Here is a 22,279-nt window from a genome sequence, read left to right as displayed (position 1 = left end):
ATTCTCAATCTCAATCTAAGAGAATCTCAATCTAAGTCAGCAGATAATTTCAATTATTAGTTTATCTATTACATTTATGTCCAAACTATGGAAAACTTGGAGCCAGAAAAGGAAAATCTATGTCCCAATCTTATCTGCACACATACCTTAGAAGGAGTTTCTCCTCTGGTTTCTGGTCAGGTTTTATCTTCTCTTAACCTCACTGATTCTTCTCTGGTAGTCATATCCAAAGGAAAACCAGTGAGAACCTTTTGAATAAATAAACCTTTCGTCCCTGAATGTCCCTCCTACTTATTTTCTTTTGAGGATAGACTGAGAAAGCTTTAATAAGATTCCCTTTAGCAAGGGTTAATACTGATTAAAAGAAGTCAAGCCTATTGACAAAATCAGTTGTTTGTGTGTATTCTTCCATGGAAATATTACATTTTAGTTACATCTTTTCTTAGGAAAAAGAACGTAATTTTATTCCTTATAAAACTTTTATCATTTGTACTATGACTTGAAATGATTAGATAAAAATTTGTTGTTTCTGTGACATGAAGTACATCAAAGTTTTATTCTTTAGGGTTCTTGTCTTAACCATCCCAATAATGGTTATAGGTATTTTGTAATTAATTAATCAAAAGAATAACTTTTAAATATAAAAACTATATTGATGCCAAATATTAATTTTACAGGGGTGTTTAGGACTTTATTTTAATTTATTAATTAATCTATTAATTAACTTATTTTTGTCTGCACAAGGTTATTTTTAGGACTTTAATCTTGCCTTTAAGAGTTTCTGGATTTCTCAATATATTCTAATAAAATACACTCATAAAAAAAGTGCACTTGACCTGTTTTTGTTCATCAGTCTAAACTATTAGGTTTATGGCCTTTATTCCAGTAATATTAGCATCTGGCCACCACTGCAGTTTATCACATTAAGAAGATTAGGAAAAGGATATGCCATCATTTCCTTTTTCTAAATAGTGTACTAGGGTTAAGATAATACAAAATATTGATACAACAATTTGGTTAGTATTCTGATGATATTCAGCTTTCTTTTCTTGAAAATTGAGATTAAATTATAAAAACATTCTCTCTTTACCCTTTTATATTGCTGTGATTGGTATTGTGATTTTCAGTAATTTTCTTTTGAGTTTAAAATTGGCATTTGGTAGTTTGGTTTATGATCAATAATAAACTGCTAAGGTTAACATTTTCCCTCCTGGATTTTGGTAAAGAAAATTCTAGATTATTTAGTTCTATTAAATGGGTATTTTAATTTCAGTTATTAACAACTGTTTTATTTCTTTACTTACTCATTTGTTTAGCAAATGTCTTGTTGTTCAGTCGCTTAGTTGTGTCCAACCCTTTGCAACCCCATGAACTGCAGCACACCAGGCTTCCCTGTCCTTCACTATATCCTGAAGTTTGCTCAAACTCATGTCCATTGAGTCTATGATGCCATCCAACTGTTTCATTCTCTGTCACCCCCTTCTCCTCCTGCCCCCAACCTTTCCCAGCATCAGGGTCTTTTCCAATGAGTCACTCTTTGCATTAGGTGGCCAAAGTATTGGAGCTTCACCTTTAGCATCAGACCTTCCAATGAGTATTCAAGGTTGATTTCCTCTAGGTATTCACTGGTTTAATCTTTCTGTCCAAGGGACTCTCAAGAGTTTTCTATAGCACCACAATTTGAAAGCATCACTTCTTTAGCACTCAGCCTTCTTTGTGGTCCAACTCTCTATTTGTGATTGACTACTGGAAAAATTTTGACTATATGGAACTTTGTCAGCTAAGTGATGTCTCTGCTTTTTAATATGCTGTCTAGGTTTGTCAAAGTTTTTAAAGAAATTTATCTATTTTTAAATGAAGGATAATTGCTACACAATTGTGTTGTTTTCTGCCAAACATCACATGGATCAGTCATAGGTGTACAAGGAGCAAGTGTCTTTTAATTTCACGGCTGCAGTCACCATCTGCAGTGATTTTGGAGCCCAAGAAAATAAAATGTATCACTGCTTCCACTTTTTCTCTGTCTATTTGCCATGAAGTGATGGGCCCCAGATGCCATGATCTTAGCTTTTTAATTTTTAATTTTAAGCCAGTTTTTCCACTCTCCTCTTTCACCTTCTTCAAGAGTTCTTTAATTGCTCTTCATTTTTTGCTGTTAGTGTGCACATCTGAGGTTGCTAATATTTCTCCAGGCAATCCTAATTCCAGCTTGTGAGCCTTCCAGCTCAGCATTTTTCATGATGTACTCTGCATATAAGTTAAATAAGTGGGGCAATAATATACAGCCTTGACGTACTCCTTTCCCAATTTTGAACCAGTTCATTGTTCCATGTCCGACTCTTAACTTGCTTCTAGTCCTGTGTACATGTTTCTCAGGAGTCTGGTAAGGTGGTCTGATATTCCCATCTCTTTTAGAATTTTCCAGAATTTGTTGTGATCCACACAGTTAAAGGCTTTAGTGTACTCAGTGACTTTATTTAGCTTCTATTATACAGTGTGGCTCAGTGGTAAAGAGTCTGCCTGTAATGCAGGAGCCACAGGAGCCGCAGATTCGATCCCTGGGTCAGGAAGATCTCCTGGAGGAGGGCATGGCAACCCACTTCAGTATTCTTGCCTGGAGAATCCCATGGACAGAGGAGCCTGGGGAGTTACAGTCCATATGGTCACAAAGAGTAAGACATGACTGAAGTGACTAAGCACAGCACAGCACGTACAATGTATTGGGGTTTCCCTGGTGGCTCAGATAGTATAGAATCTGCCTGCAATGCAGGAGACATGGATTCCATCCCTAGGTTGAGAAGATTCCCTGGAGAAGGTAATGGATACCTGCTCCAGTATTTTTGCCTGGAGAATTCCATGGACAGGAGGTCTGGTGGATTATAGTCCATGGGGTTGAAGAGTCAGACATGACTGAGTGACTGACACTTTTACTTCAAACAGTGTATTGGGTCTTACTTTAGAGAGACAGTGATGAGAGAACATAGTTACTGTGCTCATAGGGCTTACCTCCCAGCAGAAGAGCTGGACAGGCAGGTGAAACAGGGGAACTGGTATTGGGGAAGGGGAAAGGAACTGGTATGGAAAGGGTGCTGTGGTAGCACATGTGTGAAGCATTTGGTATTAGAAGTTGGGGAAAGTTTTTCTTAAGGATGTGATATCTAAACCAAGGAGACCAATTTTGATAATGTGATATGAATTACCCAAAGGATTTCAGCAGCTTCAAGCAAGTGCTGGTGTTGGTGATAATGCAGCTAAAGCCATGAGGGTTTGTTTCTGAGTCATTGGGCTGAATGGTATGAGGCTCTAATAGGCCTAGAGGAAGTAGGAAGGTAGTAATAGTAAGATCATGAAATTTAACTTTACCTTGTGAATGTTCTTTATGGATAGGGGTTAAAATTTATTGAATGCCCAGTTAATGGAGGATATTATCATGAATGTCTCGGACTCAAGGTTGTGTGTCCTAGAGTCAGATAACAAAGTCTGATAGATTGAATTGCTAGAGTTCAAAACAAAACTCTACCATTTAGTGGATTTTTGTTCTTGGGCAAATTATTAATACTTATAATCTCTCTGGGCCTCAGTTTCTTCATTTATATGTGAACATAATCATAGAGCCTCTTTAAGAGAGTTCTATGTGAAATAAAGTAAAACATGTAAAATCTTTTATAGAGAGCCTGACACATATATCAGTAAATCAAAAAATGCACTTTCCACCTTATTTATTACCCAGAGCCACACAGTTAAGCAAGCGATTTTGAGCAAAACTTTAATTCAGTTCTATCCAAATCTAAAGCCTATAAATTTTCATTGTACGTTTAACTAAAGTGTGGCTCAGATGATAAAGAATCCACCTGTAATGCAGGAGACACAGGAGACTCAGGTTTGATCACTGGATTGATAGGATCCCCTTGAGGAGGCTGTGGCAACCCACTCCAGTGTTTTGCCTGGAGAATCCCATGGACAGAGGAGTTTGGAAGGCTACAGTCCATAGGGTTGCAAAGAGTCCCGACAGGACTGAGCTACTAGCACTTCACTTTTCAACACTTTCATACAAAATGAGGATCAATAAGAAGCTATTTCAAGAGGTTACTAGTGAAGATTAAGAGGTTTATATGTGTGAGAACTTTTTATACATTTAAAAAAGTGGTAAATAAATTATTATTATATAACTTATAACTGTTTTGGAAGACCTGAGAACTTGAATAATAAGATGTTTTTCTATTTCTCACCAGACCATGAGGTCCTAGAGGTGGGGAGGAAGCATGATATATTCACATAGTGGGCATTTGGCAAATAATTGATAAATGAATGACTATGTGTGACCCTCCAGATCTCATTTATTTTCCATGCTAAAGACATAATTTCTCATATAAACTACCTTTGCAGAAATGGACTTTACCTCTGAAAGTAATTTATCCAAACCCAAAATAACCAACTCACCAATGTATTTTCTTAAAATGGAAATTGTAGTTGAAGGATTTACTATGTCACAGGGAAGCCCCTACTAGTGTTAATTAAAAAAAAAATAAGAATTTGAAAGTAGAGAGTTATTTTATTTGGTGAGAATGTTAAAGACTCTGAGCCTGGGAATTTGCTCTCGGGAATGATCTAGACTAAAATTGGCATTACTTTTGGGCACTTAATGCTAACTCTAGTGTTCTCATTCTCTCTCTTGGCTGCTCAAGAATCACTTTGTGGCCTTCTAGAGTTGAACACTATGGCTTAGTTCTCTGACCCCAATGATTTAGCCATAAATTTAGATTTTCCGCATATCATCCTGCAGAAGATGGTCTTAATGAGTGAACCACTTTGAGAATCAGAAGAAATTATGAGCTCTGCCTTCAATTAAATGTGTATTTCCAAATTCACACTAAATTTACCTTGGAATTTCAAAGTTTCAAATAACCCCTGAGGTGTATTCACAGACTCTTTCAACATCCATTTATGATAAAAACTGTCCAGAAAGCAGGAATAGAAGGAACATACCTCAACATAATAAAAGCTATATATGACAAAACCACAGCAAACATTATCCTTAGTGGTGAAAAATTGAAAGCATTTCCCCTAAATTCAGGAACAAGACAAGGGTGCCCACTTTCACCATTACTATTCAACATAGTTTTGGAAGTTTTGGCCACAGCAATCAGAGCAGAAAAAGAAATAAAAGGAATCCAGATTGGAAAAGAAGTAAAACTCTCACTGTTTGCAGATGACACGATCCTCTACATAGAAAACCCTAAAGACTCCACCAGAAAATTACTAGAACTAATCAATGAATATAGTGAAGTTGCAGGGTATAAAATCAACACACAGAAATCCCTTGCATTCCTATACACTATTAACGAGAAAATAGAGAAATTAAGGAAACAATTCCATTCACCATTGCAACGAAAAGAATAAAATACTTAGGAATATATCTACCTAAAGAAACTAAAGACATATATATATAGAAAACTATAAAACACTGGTGAAAGAAATCAAAGAGGACACTAATAGATGGAGAAATATACCATGTTCATGGATCAGAAGAATCAATATAGTGAAAATGAGTATACTGCCCAAAGCAATCAATAGATTCAATGCAATCCCTATCAAGCTACCAATGGTATTTTTCACAGAGCTAGAACAAATAATTTCACAATTTGTATGGAAATACAAAAAAACCTTGAATAGTCAAAGCTATCTTGAGAAAGAAGAATGGAACTGGAGAAATCAACCTGCCTGACCTCAGGCTCTACTACAAAGCCACAGTCATCAAGACAGTATGGTACTGGCACAAAGACAGAAATATAGATCAATGGAACAAAATAGAAAATGCAGAGATAAATTCACACACATATGGACACCTTATATTTGACAAAGGAGGCAAGAATATACAATGGAGAAAAGACAATCTCTTTAACAAGTGGTGCTGGGAAAACTGGTCAACCACTTGTAAAAGAATGAAACTAGAACACTTTCTAACACAAAAATAAACTCAAAATGGATTAAAGATCTAAATGTAAGACCAGAAACTATAAAACTCCTAGAGGAGAACATAGGCAAAACACTCTCCAATATAAATCTCTATGACCCACCTCCCAGAATATTGGAAATAAAAGCAAAAATAAACAAATGGGACCTAATTAAACTTAAAAGCTTCTGCACAACAAAGGAAACTATAAGCAAGGTGAAAAGACAGCCTTCAGAATAGGAGAAAATAATAGCAAATGAAGCAACTGACAAACAACTAATCTCAAAAATATACAAGCAACTCCTACAGCTCAACTCCAGAAAAATAAACGCCCCAATCAAAAAATGGGCCAAAGATCTAAATAGACATTTCTCCAAAGAAGACATACAGATGGCTAACAAACACATGAAAAGATGCTCAACATCATGCATTATCAGAGAAATGCAAATCAAAACCATAATGAGGTACCATTTCACGTCAGAATGGCTGTGATCCAAAAGTCCAGAAGCAATAAATGCTGGATAGGGTGTGGAGAAAAGGGAACCCTCTTACACTGTTGGTGGGAATGCAAACTAGTACAGCCACTATGGAGAACAGTGTGGAGATTCCTTAAAAAACTGGAAATAGAACTGCCTTATGATCCAGCAATCCCACCGCTGGGCATACACACCCAGGAAACCAGAATCAAAAGAGACACGTGTACCCCAATGTTCATCGCAGCACTGTTTATAATAGCCAAGACATGGAAGCAACCTAGATGTCCATCAGCAGATGAATGGATAAGAAAGCAGTGGTACATATACACAATGGAGTATTATTCAGCCATTAAAAAGAATACATTTGAATGAGTTCTAATGAGGTGGATGAAACTGGAGCCTACTATACAGAGTGAAGTAAGCCAGAAAGAAAAACTCCAATACAGTATACTAACGCATATATATGGAATTTAGAAAGATGGTAATGATAAGCCTATATGCGAGACAGCAAAAGAGACACGATGTATAGAACAGTCTTTTGGACTCTGTGGGAGAGGGAGAGGGTGGGATGATTTGGGAGAATGGCATTGAAACATGTATAATATCATATAAGAAATGAATCGCCAGTCCAGGTTCAATGCAGGATACAGGATGCTTGGGGTGGTGCACTGGGATGACCCAGAGGGATGGTACGGGGAGGGACGTGGGAGGGGGGTTCAGGATGGGGAACACGTGTATGCCCGTGGCAGATTCATGTTGATGTGTGGTAGAACCAATACAATATTGTAAAGTAATTAGCCTCCAATTAAAATAAATAAATTAAAAAAGAAAAGAGATCCATTGCATTTGATTGGCTTTATTATGCAGGAATCAAAAAATTAAATCTGGCATAAAAGTAAAATGTAAGAGGAGACGAGGAAGGAGCCGGATCTGTGAAAATCATATTCTCTGTTCACCGAAGGCAGACAACTGGCCAAAGGAAAGTTTGAAGTAGTCATTTGGTTTCAGCTAGACCTATAAAAATGACAGTTTAGAGATTTAGTTCACAATGTGCTAACAGTTCTCATGATATGTATTTTATTTAGCTTCTGTGATTTGCTTCATGTCTGTATCCAAGTAGTTTATCTAACTAAATATATAAATTTAAATATTTAAATTCACCACATAGTGAACTGATACAATTGTCTTCATCTAATATTCCCAGAAAGACACAGTCCTATACATTCTTTTTTTATAAGTGATCTTATAGTGTGTGGTTTTAACTTAGGAATCTAGGTTCTTGAGTTTTGAACAAATGTTGACTATTGAGATAATGATTATTTTATTAAAAACAATCATGTAAATATAATGTATTTCATATCAATAAAATAGATAGTTGCAAACTCAATTACTTGTTTTCATTTTGTGTCCATTAATTTTTTCATTTTCTTTTTGAAATTTTAATGAGTCAAAGATTTATCAGCTTATTATCTTCTCTTTCTTACCAGATGTCCTATTAAACACAATCTCAGTAATAAAATTTACACATATGCTGATCTTGGAAAATTAGAGTATGTTTTCTGTTTTTATTTTTATTTTTTTTAACAAATAGCCCATATGGAAATAGCAGACGTACTAATTAAGCCTTACTATCTGAAATCAAGCAAGTTTGATTTGGTTTCCAGTTTTGAACTTTCAGCTGTAGCAGTTTGCATCCATAGCTTTCATTTGTGGATTTAAGATGGTAATATAATCCATTCCATACGGCTGCTACAGGATTAAACTGAGATTGTTATGTAGTTTTGATAATTTAGTAAGGACTTGATATTTTAGTTGAAAGTAAATTTTAATATTTACTAATTATACTTCTTTTCTAGAGCATTATATTTCACAGATTGATTGCTTTTTACATCTCATTCACAATATGCTTTCTCACTTGAATCTCATAGCAACCAAAATTATGAGAAAATGAGAGTGATGACTCTTTAGAGAGAGTAATGAATTGCTTAAAGTCACACAACAGAAGAACCAGGCTTCTCTGATCTATTGCTATTACCATTATATCATGCTGAGTTCATTTTAGACCAAAAATCATGTAGACAGTGTGATGAAAGTATTTGTTGCCTAGAATCTCAAAATGTTGTCACTTTCTTCCTAAATTATTTCACAATCTTTAGTTATTTTCTATCTTATTGATCTTTCTGTTTAACCTCTTCATGTGTTTTAAATTATTTTGGACTCTGCCATTATCCATTGATTCAAATAATAAATAGACATATTTTACATTATATTTAAAGTTCTGAAAGTTTCCTCTTAATAAGTAGGTGCTTTTCAAGTTAAAAATTAGAATTTTTCTGTGGGATTACCTTACAATAGGAGAAATTTGGGTGCCTAACCTTATACAGCCTTTCGGAAGTGATGCCTGAGATAAAATGCTATGAGTGAAACATTGTTTCCTTTCATTCTATTCTTACCAAAAGTAGAGTGCAACAACACTGGTATACAATTAAAATATATTTAAACTCATATCCTATATGATTTTTTTCTAAGAAAACATATTTTTGAGATAAGAAAAATCATGAGTTGACACTGTACTTTACTGTTTTTGTGTGTGAACAGGAGTAAAATAAAACTAATAGATTCAAGGAGTATACCAATTGTTGAAAAAGGTTTAATAATAAAATCTGCAATTTTTACTCATTTTGTAAAATATTTTAAAACTTTCTTGTTGGGAAAGAATCTAGTATATACATGATAAAGAACCAGCAAATGTAAGTTATAATTAGCCCATTTCGCCTTCTCTGTAACAGATTTAATTTATCCATCTACGCTAGTTTAGATGTTACGATTTTATTAATAAGTCCATGAATCTTGGCTGTTATTCATTTTGCTTATTTACCTGCGTTGTCTTCTTTGATGTCTCCTTAGAGTTTTTAGACTGCAGTTGAAGTAACTTGGACTGTGTTGATCTCAGGTGGGCTCTCAATAACTTCCGGAGAATCTTCTAGAGTAGCTACAGTGCTCTCTACTGCTTCGGTGGTAGGTGTACTTGTAGGCTCACCACTAGCAATGGTATTGATGGTAGGGATTTCTGTTTTATCCTGATTTTTCTTTGGTGGAATGGCCATAAATGATAAATGTGGGTGTGGGTGACGTGCCATGGTAGTTGGCTGGGCTTGGCAGGACTTGGCAGGCACAGTATTTGACAAAACTTGCCATTGAAGAATTTGGGCAGGTGACCTAACTGCAGCTGGCTTTGCATAATATGGGTATGGCAGAAATTGATTATTAATTAGTGCAACTGGTTTCTGTTGGTAGTAATTGAGTCCATAACTAGGATACCTACTCAGCACATACTGAATTGGGATATATTTGGCTATTTTGTCACTGAAGAATCTTTCATCTTTCTCACAGCGCTGTAAAAAAATAAATTATGCAGAATGGTATTATTTCTTGCCTGGAGAATCCCAGGGACTGGGGAGCCTAGTGGGCTGCCATCTATGGGGTCGCAAGAGTCAGCCAGGACTGAAGCGACTTAGCAGCAGCAGAAGCAGAGTGAAGAGATATCTTAAATCAGAATTTTTTGAAACAAATTGTTACAGTATTTGATGTTAAGAAAGTACAACATTGGGAATAGTGAACCCAGAAACCATATTATTTTATAAAATATGGATTTGTACATTTTCCTTCCACTTCTTGATTTTCAGCAAATATTAAAAATAACATTAGTTTCAAAAAAAATTAGATGAGATAGCTCATAATGTAAACCACTTTGCCCAGAGCTTGGCATATATAAAAAGTGCTCAGTAAATGTTGCACTTTATAAGCACCACAGCTAGACCAGTTTCATAGAGAGCTTTGACATACAATACACAAGCATACTACACACAAAGAAAAAAACTGTATATCTCTTTCCATATATATGAGTGTGTATATGTGTGTATATATATATATATATATGTTTATTCTCACCACATGTTTGTAACTGTTTTTTATTTTATTTATCTAGGGATTAGGTTAAGGGTGCATTTTATCTAAACTAATTCAAGCAAAATAGTAAAAATAATGTGATGTGGATTCCTGGGTTTATATGTTGGGGTTTTTTTTCTGCTTAGTTTTATCCGTTAAAAATCAGTTAGGAAATTTTCCATCTTTATTTGCCACAGTTCTATCAATTAGGTGCAGTCATAAAATACATTAATTAGGTGCAGTTAACTATATACAATTATATTATATACTAATATATTAATACTGTATATTATATAATCATCTAATATTATAAATTATATTATACATTATATTATATATTATATGTAATGATGTGATGTGATATGGATTCTTGGGTTTATATATTTTTTATATAATTTATAAAATTTTATAATATATATTATATATAATATTATAATATTTATATATTATATATTCAGTTCAGTTCAGTTCAGTCGCTCAGTCGTGTCCAACTCTTTCTGACCCCATGAACTGCAGCACACTAGGCCACCCTGTCCATCACCAATTCCTGGAGTCCACCCAGACCCATGTCCATTGAGTCCATGATGCCATCCAACCATCTCATCCTCTGTCGTCCCCTTCTCCTCCTGCCCTCAATCTTTCCTAGCATCAGGGTCTTTTCAAATGAGTCAGCTCTTCACATCAGGTGGCCAAAGTAATAGAACTAATCAATTATTAATATATATTATATAAAACTATATAATAATATATATTCCACATCACATCATGTGATATATTGTGATATAATGTGATATATATCACATAATATCACATTATATGATAAATATATATATTCCACATCACATCACATCATGTGATATATATAATATTATATTATATTAACTAATTATAATAATTGATTAGTTCTATTAATTAACATTAATTAGGTGCAGTTATAAAATACAAAATCATTAGATCTTTCCTTATGAATAGAAACAAATTAATGAAATTATACCTCAAAGCAAGGCTTTCTCATGAAAGGAGACATATTTAAAGGTATTCATTCAAACAAACTGGGGGAATGAATACAATTGTATGAGAAGCATCTGAAGATGTTTCAGAGAGGGATCATTCCCCATTTCTTAAAAAGTAGACAGAAGAAATATTAAGCTTTGCTTTTGTTTTCATTGTTTTCCCAGTATTAAATTCTGAGAAGGTTTTCTCATGTTGCTAAATACTCATGAAAATCAACACGACTTGGCCTGTAAAGTGATACCAAGATTTTAGATAAACATTGATGTGGATTCATATGAGTGGTTGCTGAAATGATTATTTTTACAAAGATTATTCAACTATTTTATGTAGTTTAAATATTTACTTAGTCTTTTGATAGAAGGCATTTTAATATCATTAAACTTTGCAGAATTTTATTCTTTGGATTCATATCTCTACTGGAAACAAACTTACTATTGGTTGTTCTTGGTTTTGCTCCTGGGCACCCTGTTGAGATTCAGAGAAAGAATCAGAAACAAGAAGTTAGAAGAAAAAAAGCATGATAGAGTCTAGTTTTTGTGATTTAAAAATATCTTTTATAAAAAAGATAAAACATGTTTTTGTTGCTTTTATTTTAGTATTGTAAAATATTATAAAGCACTTTTCTAGGTTATCTATAGTCTGTGACAGAGAAGGCAATGGCACCCCACTCCAGTACTCTTGCCTGGAAAATCCCATGCATGGAGGAGCCTGGTGGGCTGCAGTCCATGGGATCACTAAGTGTCGAACATGACTGAGTGACTTCACTTTCACTTTTCACTTTCATGCATTGGAGAAGGAAATGGCAACCCACTCCAGTGTTCTTGCCTGGAGAATCCCAGAGACGGGAGAGCCTGGTGGGCTGCCGTCTATGGGGTCGCACAGAGCTGGACACGACTGAAGTGACTTAGCAGATAGTCTGTGAAACCCTCAAGAAATGACAGATACATGCTAACTTAAATAGCAATAATGAGCCCCATGGTTAAGTTGTTCTTAAAAATCACTATTTAGGGAGAAAAATTTAAGATTGAAAAGAATATGATCATTTGATCTCTGTACCAACAACTATATATGATATTGCTTAAATGAAGAACATGAACAACCTATATTCAATTTGTATTGAATATATATTGCTAAAAATAAGAGGAGAATTTAGCATATTTTTCTGTTTCTGCTCTCCTAAGATGATTTATGAGGTTTTCTTTTTTTTAATATAATTTTTTAATTTTAATTGGAGGCTAATTACTTTACAATATTGTATTGGTTTTGCCATACATCAACATGAATCCACTACAGGTGTACACATGTTCCCCATCCTGAATCCCTCTCCCTCCTCCCTCCCCGTATCATCCATCTGGTTGATTAAAAATCCATCCATCCAGTGCTTGATTAAAAAATTGCCTCTAGCATAACACTGGTATATAAATGTTATATAAATAATAGCATTTAAAAAATTATCATGTATTTATAGTACTTTTCTTAGTTCTGGATTGTAACATGCATAGGAAATCAGGAGTGAGAAAGTAGTTTCCAGGCATATCTATATGAAGCTTTAAAACTTACAAAAGGTGAGTTCATAATGGTAAATAGTTTTAAGATGACAGTTTTAGTTTAAGACTTTTCACACATATCCCTGGGATATAAAAGATCCTATAAACCTTTAGGAAGTTGTTGGTATAGGATATCAGAGATTTTAAAAAAATAATAAAATACAGGGTGTGTTAAGACAGGGACTTATTTACCTCTAAATTTATTAAGTCATTAGTTTAAAATTTAAAAAGTTATATTAATATTGAAAGTTTGCCTACACTAAAAAATCCTGAAAATTTAGATATAGATTTTATATAATATCAGTCTACATGCATTATGTATTCCTGGTATATGTTCATTTTAGTATCTTGTATCTTAAATTTTTTAAAGGCATATGATCTCATATCATTTTTTCCATCACCTCAGTTTTCATACTTGCATATTCAAAGTTGAAAAACAATCAATGGTTATGTCATGAAATGTTTGTTCTTTACTGTTAACTTTTAAAGGTTTATCAAAAAATGTTTTTATTATAAATACAGGCATGGATAACATCTGGATAGATATCAATGGACTTTTAAAATGACCTATGAACTGTAGCCCATGAGGCTCCCCTGTCCATGAATTCTCCAGGTAAGATACTTGAGTGGGTAGCCATTCCCTTCTCCGGGGAAATCTTCCCAATCCAAGGATGAAAACTAGGTCTCCTGCATGCAGGCAGATTCTTTACTTTCTGAGACACCAGGGAAGCCCAGATGTCAATGGCCTTTTAAATAGTTTTCAGTGATTTCTTAAAACAGTCCATCAAAAATATGATTTTGGGGGGAAAATACAGAAATTATTAAACTTCTGTACAGTAAAGATATACCAATTTATAATGTCATCAGTAGACTATAAGATTGTGCAGTTCATCTTGTAATTGCTAGTAATAAGTGTTATCTTAGTTATTTATATTTTGGAGAGAAGGAATACATTTAGCACATAAAAGATGCTACAACATTGCTGTATTGCTGCTGCTGCTGCTAAGTCACTTCAGTCGTGTCTGACTCTGTGTGACCCCAGAGATGGTAGCCCACCAGGCTTCCCCGTCCCTGGGATTCTCCAGGCAAGAACACTGGAGTGGCTTGCCATTTCCTTCTCCAATGCATGAAAGTGAAAAGTGAAAAGTGAAAGTGAAGTCGCTCAGGATGTCTACTTGAAAGTTACACAGTCGTGTCTGACTCCTAGTGACCCCATGGACTGCAGTCTACCAGGCTCCTCAGTCCATGGGATCTTTCAGGCAAGAGTACTGGAGTGGGGTGCCATTGCCTTCTCCGATTGCTGTATTAAGTTGTATGATTTTGATTGGGTAAGTAAGATTGTATAAGATTGGATGGTAAAAATTATATAAACTTTCATTCTTCTTTTGAATTATTTGTTTATATCCATGGGGCTTGTAGCTTTGTGAAGACAGGAAGGAGAGTTTGGGGATAGCACTGGCTTAAATAGTTCAAGAAGATGTTTTCAGAGGTCAAGCAGTTGTGAATCACTTTCTGATTTAAACTTTAACCTCTATCCCTCAAGAGAAAGCCCAAGTTCTAAATATGCAGGTGACCACAATAAAATCAAATTTCAAAGAAGAAAGGAAGAAATATGAAGGTCATAGTAATTCAAATTTTTAAAAAGATTCTAAAAATTTACCAAATAGAATTATTTAAGAGATATTAACTTGAAAGCAAAACTAAATTTAATAATAAATGAATTATGAAACAAGGACTAGTGCTGTTCCAAATTTTACAGTTTAAGAGGAGGTCATCAATTCAGTTCAGTCGCTCAGTCATATCAGATCTTTGCAATCCCATGGACTGCAGCACGCCAGGCTTCCCTGTTCATCACCAACTCCTGGAGCGTATTTAAACTCATGTCCAGAGTCAGTAATGCCATCCAACCATTTCATCCTCTGTTGTTCCCTTCTCCTCCTGCCTTCAATCTTTCCCAGTATCAGGGTCTTTTCCAATGAGTCAGTTCTTCTCATCAGATGACCAAAGTATTGGAGTTTCAGCTTCAGAATCTGTCCTTCCAATGAATATTTAGGACTGATTTCCTTTAGGACAGACTGGTTGGATCTCCTTGCAGTCCAAGGGATTATCAAGAGTCTTCTCCAACACCACAGTTCAAAAGCATCAATTCTTCAGTGCTCAGCTTTCTTTATAGTCCAACTTTCACATCCATACATGATTACTGGAAAAGCCATAGCTTTGACCAGACAGACCTTGGTTGGCAAAGTAATGTCTCTGCTTTTTAATATGCTATCTAGGTTGGTCATAGCTTTTCTTCCGAGGAGCAAGCGTCTTTTAATTTCATGGCTGCAGTCACCATATGCAGTGATTTTGGAGCCCCAGAAAATAAAGTCTGTCACTGTTTCCATTGTTTCCTCATCTATTTGCCATGAAGTGATGGGACCGGATGCCATGATCTTCGTTTTCTGAATGTTGAGCTTTAAGCCAACTTTTTCACTCTCTTCTTTCACTTTCATCAAGAGGCTCTTTAGTTCTTCTTCGTTTTCTGCCATAAGGGTGGTGTCATCTGCATATCTGAGGTTATTGATATTTCTCCTGGCAATCTTGATTCCAACTTGTGCTTCATCCAGCCCAGCATTTCTCATGATGTACTGTGTGTATAAGTTAATAATCATGGTGACAATATATAGCCTTGATGTACTCCTTTCCTGATTTGGAACCAGTCTGTTGTTCCATGTCCATTTCTAACTGTTGCTTCTTGACCTGCATACAGATTTTTCAGGAGGCAGGTCAGGTGGTCTGGTATTCCCATCTCTTTATGAATTTTCCAGTTTGTTGTAGAGTAGAAGTAGTTTGTTACAGAGTATAAGGACTTGTGCTCATCTTCTGCAAGAACTCCAAAATTTCACTCACTGCTGAACAACCATCAACAGAAGAATGTTGGATCCCACCGAGGAAAGATACCTCATGTCCAAGGGCAAAGGAGAAGCCCCAGAAAGATGGTAGAAGGGTGAAATAGCATTTAGAATCAAACCCCATACCCGCCAGAGATGCTTGGAGGGCTCAAATAAGCCTGGTATGCACCAGGACCCAGAGACTCCACAGAGACTGAGCCAGAACTTTGTTTGAATGTCTCCTGTGGAGGTACAGGTCAGCAGTTGATTGCTGCTGGGCAGGAGCTCTGGGTGCAGTAGACCTGGGTATGGCATAAGCCCTCTTAGAAGAGGTCACCATTAACCCCACCATAGAGCCTCTAGAACTTACACAGGACTGAGGAAACAGACTCTTGGAGGGCACAAACAAAAGCTTGTGTGCACCAGGACCCAAGAGAAAGAAGCAATGACCCCACAAGAGACTGAACCAGACTTGCCCATGAGTGTCCAGGAGTCTCTGGCAGAGGCATCGGTCAGAGGTGGCCTGCTGCAGGCTGGGGGCACTGAGTGCAGTGGTGTTTGCATGGGACCTTTTGAAGAAGGTCGCCAGCCATTATCTTCATTACCTCCACCATAATTTGGCCTCAGGTCAAAAAACAGGGAGGAAACACAGCCCTGCCCATTAACAGAAAATTGGATTAAAGATTTATTGAGCATGACCCTGCCCATCAAAACAAGAGGAGGTCATACAGCATCAGATATTTAAATTTTAAATGTATTTATTTTTAGTTGGAGGATAATTGCTTTACAATATTGTGTTGGTTTCTGCCATACATTAATATGAATCAGCCATTGGTATGTTATGTCCCCTCCCCCTTGAACCTCCCTTCCACCTCCCACCCCATCCTACCCCTCTAGGTTGTCACAGAGTCCTAGGTTTGAGCTCCCTGCATCATACAGCAAATTTCCACTGGCTATCTAATTTTACACATGGTAATGTATAATGTTTTTAATTAAATTCCTATCTCACACAAACTCCAGTCTATTTAGAGACTAAATTCTTAAAATATTAGGATGTTGTTTAAGTTTTTCTTTTTTCTTTTTACCAATTTCAAATAACTTGATATGTATGTTTAACATTCAAATATATTGTAACTTTTGTTATAATCTTCATATTTTGTCAACTCCCTCTCAGGGATTGTATCCATAAATAACTATGATTTTCAGGCATTACACTCTGTAATGTACTATAATTACATGTAATATGAAAAAGGTTTGGGGTTTTTTCCTTTTAATTTTTTTGACTAGTTTTCCTCATTGTTTTGGCTATTGGTTTGTTTTATTTTCATGTTCATTTGGGGATCCCAGGCACTTATTTGCCAACAGTAAGAACAGGAAAATAAACATCTGATGGTTTCAGATGTTTGCCTAAAAATCAAAGAGGTGTTTATGGATATAATCCCTGAGAGGGAGTTGACACAATGGAAATATTATAACAAAAGTTACAATACACTTAAATATTAAAAGTACATGTCAAGTTATTTGAAATTGGTAAAAAAGCTTAAACAAGTTCCTAATATTTTAAGGATTTAGTTTCGAAACAAATTGGAGTTTGCATGAAATAGGAATTTAACTAAAAACATTTCTGATCTTCCTCTATGGTTTATATATTTATTTTTTGTGAATTATTTTAAGTGCATATTATAATTTAAAAATATTTTCAGGATTTTTCCCCCCAAATGTATTTTCTCTATCATATAAGAATTTTAAAGGTTTTCTCTAGATGATAAAGTGTGATTTCTTTATTCCTAGAAACCAGAAGAATATCCAGAAGAATATGACTTTAATAAGAAAAATAAATGTAAAAATAAATTACTTATGCAGCTATTTTGTTCTATAAAATATAACTGTATTTAGAAATTTACACAATTAAAGCCCTTCAATAAATTAAAAAAATTTGATACAAACTGATTAGATGAAATTAACTCACCAAAAATGGCAGGGTTAATGCCAGGATAGTCACAACTAGGAAAAAACTCTTCATCATTGCACCTAAAATTAAATTAAAAACATTAGATTAACAGGATCTGTTGCTGATAATTTAGGAGTGACTTGGAGCAATGTTTTATTTGATTTAAGGGTGGGAAAAGCCAGAATGAGGGGGAGATATAGCCAATGTGAAAAATCTATTTTATTAAAAGCTTTAGAAAAACCAAATGGTAGGAAATATATGAATTTAATTTTTGGTTATGTTACTGAATGAGTCATTACAAGGTTAATCCTGTATTCATTTCATATGTACCAAGAACGTAGTAGGAACAAAGCTCTGTGTGTCAGCGTTGAGCTTATTAAGGTGAATTGGTCAAGTAACATAAATTTTAGGAAGAGTTGCAATGTACACAAATCACTGTTAGATAAAAGAGTAGAAAGTGTCACAAAAGTGCTGTTCTACAGATAGAAGTGTTCAGTTAAGAAATCAATAAATTATTTCTGTAGGACATAGCATATAGGTGGGACTTGCCCATGCAGAGATTAATAGCGAGGAACTTCAAGGAAAAGAGAACTCCTTAGGAATATCCATGGGCATTTGAATGGAGGGAAGGGAAAGACAAAGTTGGATAGAAAGTTTAGGGCAAAGAAAGATGAGGCATTAAATGCCAGGCTAAAGAATTAGATAGCTTTCCTAACGCTAGTCGAGTGGCTTCAGGTAAGAAACTGAGGTGACTACACATTCCTTTGGAGAACTGATCTCCATCTTGGGCTCTATTCTCTACTTTGAATAAGTATTTCCCTTTATCTGACCCTAGTATTCTTTTTGCCTATAAATAAAAGTTTGAACTGAAATGTCTGAAATTCTCTAATTCTGTGATTGATCTAGTAGGAATACTTAAAGAGATTGGGGGGAGTATCCTGAAACTGCATTTTTCATAATCTGCTTCTCCAGTAATCATAAGTTATATAATTAGCTTGATCAATTTAATGAAAAAAAATGTAAGATATGACAATTACAGTTTTCTGGATGAAATATTTGAAGAAATAAATTAACCTTATCTTTCTAAAGACTCAAGTATAGGGTAGTAATACCTATTTATTTGATTTGAAAAGCTAAATTGTCTTTTTAGAAAGATCATATAACATTTTAGATTTTTAAAATATTAATAAATTTTGCATTTATAAATTAAATACTACATCTTGTTATAGCCATTGTTATCATGCTTGTATAGACTTGAAACCTGCAAACTGAGTTTTATAGACTAGGGTCACAGAGTTAGAAGTTCAGGCTTGATAAAGAGCGCACACCAGACTCAACTCAATTTTGATTTCCAGGTAAGAATGACTAGAAAGGCTGTCTACTAAACTGACTTCAGAACCTCTGATGGAATATCACTGAATGGAAAAGAACTTAATGTGAGTTCAAATTTGAGCAACCTACAGCACTGATTGTTTCCTCAAATTTCATTGAATAGAATGGAGCTCCTTATGAATTCTTCACTTGCCAGTGAAATTTTTCTTAGTTGAAATAGATTTAATATATAACATTGTGTTAATTTAATGTGTCTAACATGTTTATTTAATGTATTTGTGCATCATAATTTGATTGCAATTGTATTGATAATTAACAACTCTGTCATGTCACATAATTATCATTTCTTTTTTGTGGTTGGAATAATTAATATCTAGTCTCTTATTAAGCTTGATGATTACAATACAGTACAGTGAATATAGAAAAAATATTGTACAATAATCATTGGCTAACTTTTAAGATTGTAGTCTGAACAATATTTCTATGGTGAATCATGGAATTTTTTATAATTCATGCAAAATGATATCACAAACACTCATACAAAAACATCTTGTAAAATGGTAGTAGTTATTCTCTTTTTAGCATAAACAGAAACCAGAGAAATAAGACCATTCTTATCAGTTACTTAAAACAGTAAGTACTTGAATTTGCCTTCATAACTTGGCAATCCAGAAAAATTTGTGAAACAGAACTATTCAGCTTTCATGAAGGATGTATAAGTCCTGTTATTTTTTAAAGTTGTATACTATGACAAATGAAATTATAACCTTTAGACAGAAATAAAATTTTGAAATTAATTAAGGGATCAATCTGGATTATGCTGTACTTTCATCTTCCTAAAAAGTTAGCCCTCCACATTTGTCTGTAGGAATAGATTCACTGTCTTGAACATACTTTTTTTTTTTTTTTAAGAATCTACATTGTCTTCAGTACTTTAGCAAGTATCAAATCTTGACTTTAACCCAAAGTGAAGTTAAAAATAAATTTTATCATAACATTATACAGAATCTAAGATTTAGATTAGAAACTAATATCATAATGATGACAAAGGATATTCAAGCTTAACAATAAAAGCCAAAAGGAAGAAAATGTTCTTCTAAAATAACTTTGGTGGTGTAATAATTACAGTCTGCTGTGAATAAGAATTATTCTCTTTGAATGTTTTAATGTGATTACCTTTCCTTGTGACCGTCAGCTCTTGCTTGGCAGTAGGTTCAGTTGGCCTTTCCACTGTAAGGAACACCCAAGGTAAATAACCAGAGACTAATTAAAGGGTGTTAGTGTCTTGCGTCATGAGATTTATCTTCCTTTTACATTGCACCAATAGGAAGATGACAGAAAGGAAAGATCTGACGATAGCAGGGCCATCTTTACATCAGTCTCGGTTAATGGAATGCAGAGGAGGAAATAGAGTTGTCATTCATAAGATTTGAAAACAGATTATTCACACTTTTGTAAGACTGAACTTTTATGTTTATGAAAAGATATAGGGGATTTTTAAGAATATTAATTGCATTTTAATCAACTAATTCCACCTATTTGAATTTAAAGCTATTATTAAATGAAAAGTATCTAGCCATAGCACTTTTACATTTCAAATGTTTCTTATTATTTCAAGAACCTGGGTATGAAGTAATTCTACATATATTATGGGCTGTGGTTGATCGTCCTCTTTCTAGAATTACAGCCATCAGTATTTAACAATTAGAAAACTGACCATCTTTTATATGCCCAAGAATAATTTATGTTAAATCCAAATATGAAATATTAATCAATATAAAGTAGGGATCCATTTTCATTTTGTTCTTCAGTAAATTCATCATATAAACACCTGTTTGTTGATTGATTAGTTTCTTATGAATCAAGTTGCACATAGATTTTTTTTTTTAATTTCTGAAGGAATCTCCAAAATGTTCTCCATAGTGGCTCTGCCAGTTTACATTGCCACCAACAGTGTAGGAGGATTCCCCTTTCTTCACATCTTCTTCAGCATTTATTGCTTTCACTTAGATTTGTAAATTTCAATAATATAGGTGAATCATTCTGGATGTACAAAATTAAATAACTAAATTCAGAATAATTGTTCTGTTTCAAAGACGGCTTATTCTGACTTACAAAATATGTATCTTAAAGCCACCAAAATGGGGGGTATTTTAGTAAAATACTGCTAACCAAATAATTTTCCTACATAATTAAGGAAAGAATATCTGCTTTTGCTTACATTTCTCCACAAAAAAATGTTAACTGTGATTTCATTTTTTCTATGAAGTCCTCACCCAATTGTGGTATTTACAGGAATTGATGTAGGACTGCCAGGATACAAACAAGAATTAATAACAGCATTGTGTTGTATTCCTCTTTTTCTTAGAAGTATTTCATATCTTAGAATGTTCAGAGTGATGGTCATGACCCTAAAATGTTTATTCAGCTTGTACAGAGTAAATTGAAAATTTCTATTTCTCAGAATGGTTTGACTTCTGCTGTCAAAAGAGAAAGATGGCAGAATTTCCAAACTGCTAACACGAGCTGCTACAGTAAGACCAGCCATTCTGTTTAAACTGTTTTGTCACATCATTTTCCTTTGGTCATTTGGGTCAATTGATAGTTGCAAGATTAAGGTCTGGTCAGTCCCTAAATTATGAAAGTTTTCTATTCCACATAATAATTTCTCAATCACTGATTTAGAGCCATAAAATTGTATAGATTTATAGTTGAGTCTTTATTTAATTCACAAATGCCATAGACTCAAAATATCTTCAATGAGATTGTTTTCTCAAGATAATATATTTCACCTGGGAAGGATAAGAATTCTTCCCCCTACTAAAAGACAAACACTTCTACAGTGGGGCAGGAGGTGGGGGTCTCCCATCCACTTCAAACAATAATCTGTGCCTTGGGGAACTTTGCAAACTGGATATTATTCTTTTAGCACTTACAGTATTTCAGGTTCTGTTCCAGGCATTAGGCTTCTCTGGTGACTCAGTGGTAAAAAATCTGCTGCCAATGCAGGAGACACAGGAGATGTGGGTTTGATCCCTGGATTGGGAAGCTTCCCTGGAGAATTAAATGGCAACCCATTCCATATTCTTTCCTGGGAAGTCCACGGACAGAGGAGACTGGTGGGCTACTGTCCATGGGGTTGCAAAAAGTTAGACATGACTGAGCACACATGCATGCATGCTCCA

At 34.7% G+C, this 22,279-nt stretch overlaps 1 protein-coding gene across 1 annotated transcript; it reads right to left on the bottom strand.

Moving 5' to 3' along the window:
- Positions 1–7,265: 7,265 nt before the first annotated feature.
- Positions 7,266–20,366, bottom strand: CSN3 (casein kappa). Its single transcript, XM_019962873.2, has 5 exons — positions 20,271–20,366; positions 17,781–17,842; positions 11,824–11,856; positions 9,308–9,824; positions 7,266–7,443 (listed from the first exon to the last, which is right to left on the bottom strand). The coding sequence occupies exons 2-4, from the start codon at positions 17,835–17,837 to the stop codon at positions 9,342–9,344; spliced, it is 573 nt and encodes a 190-aa protein (XP_019818432.2). The 5' UTR covers positions 17,838–17,842; positions 20,271–20,366; the 3' UTR covers positions 7,266–7,443; positions 9,308–9,341.
- Positions 20,367–22,279: the final 1,913 nt, after the last annotated feature.

Source organism: Bos indicus, chromosome 6 (assembly GCF_029378745.1).
Source record: "Bos indicus isolate NIAB-ARS_2022 breed Sahiwal x Tharparkar chromosome 6, NIAB-ARS_B.indTharparkar_mat_pri_1.0, whole genome shotgun sequence".
Classification (NCBI taxonomy): domain Eukaryota; kingdom Metazoa; phylum Chordata; class Mammalia; order Artiodactyla; family Bovidae; genus Bos; species Bos indicus.
This window is presented reverse-complemented; position numbering and strand designations above follow the sequence as displayed.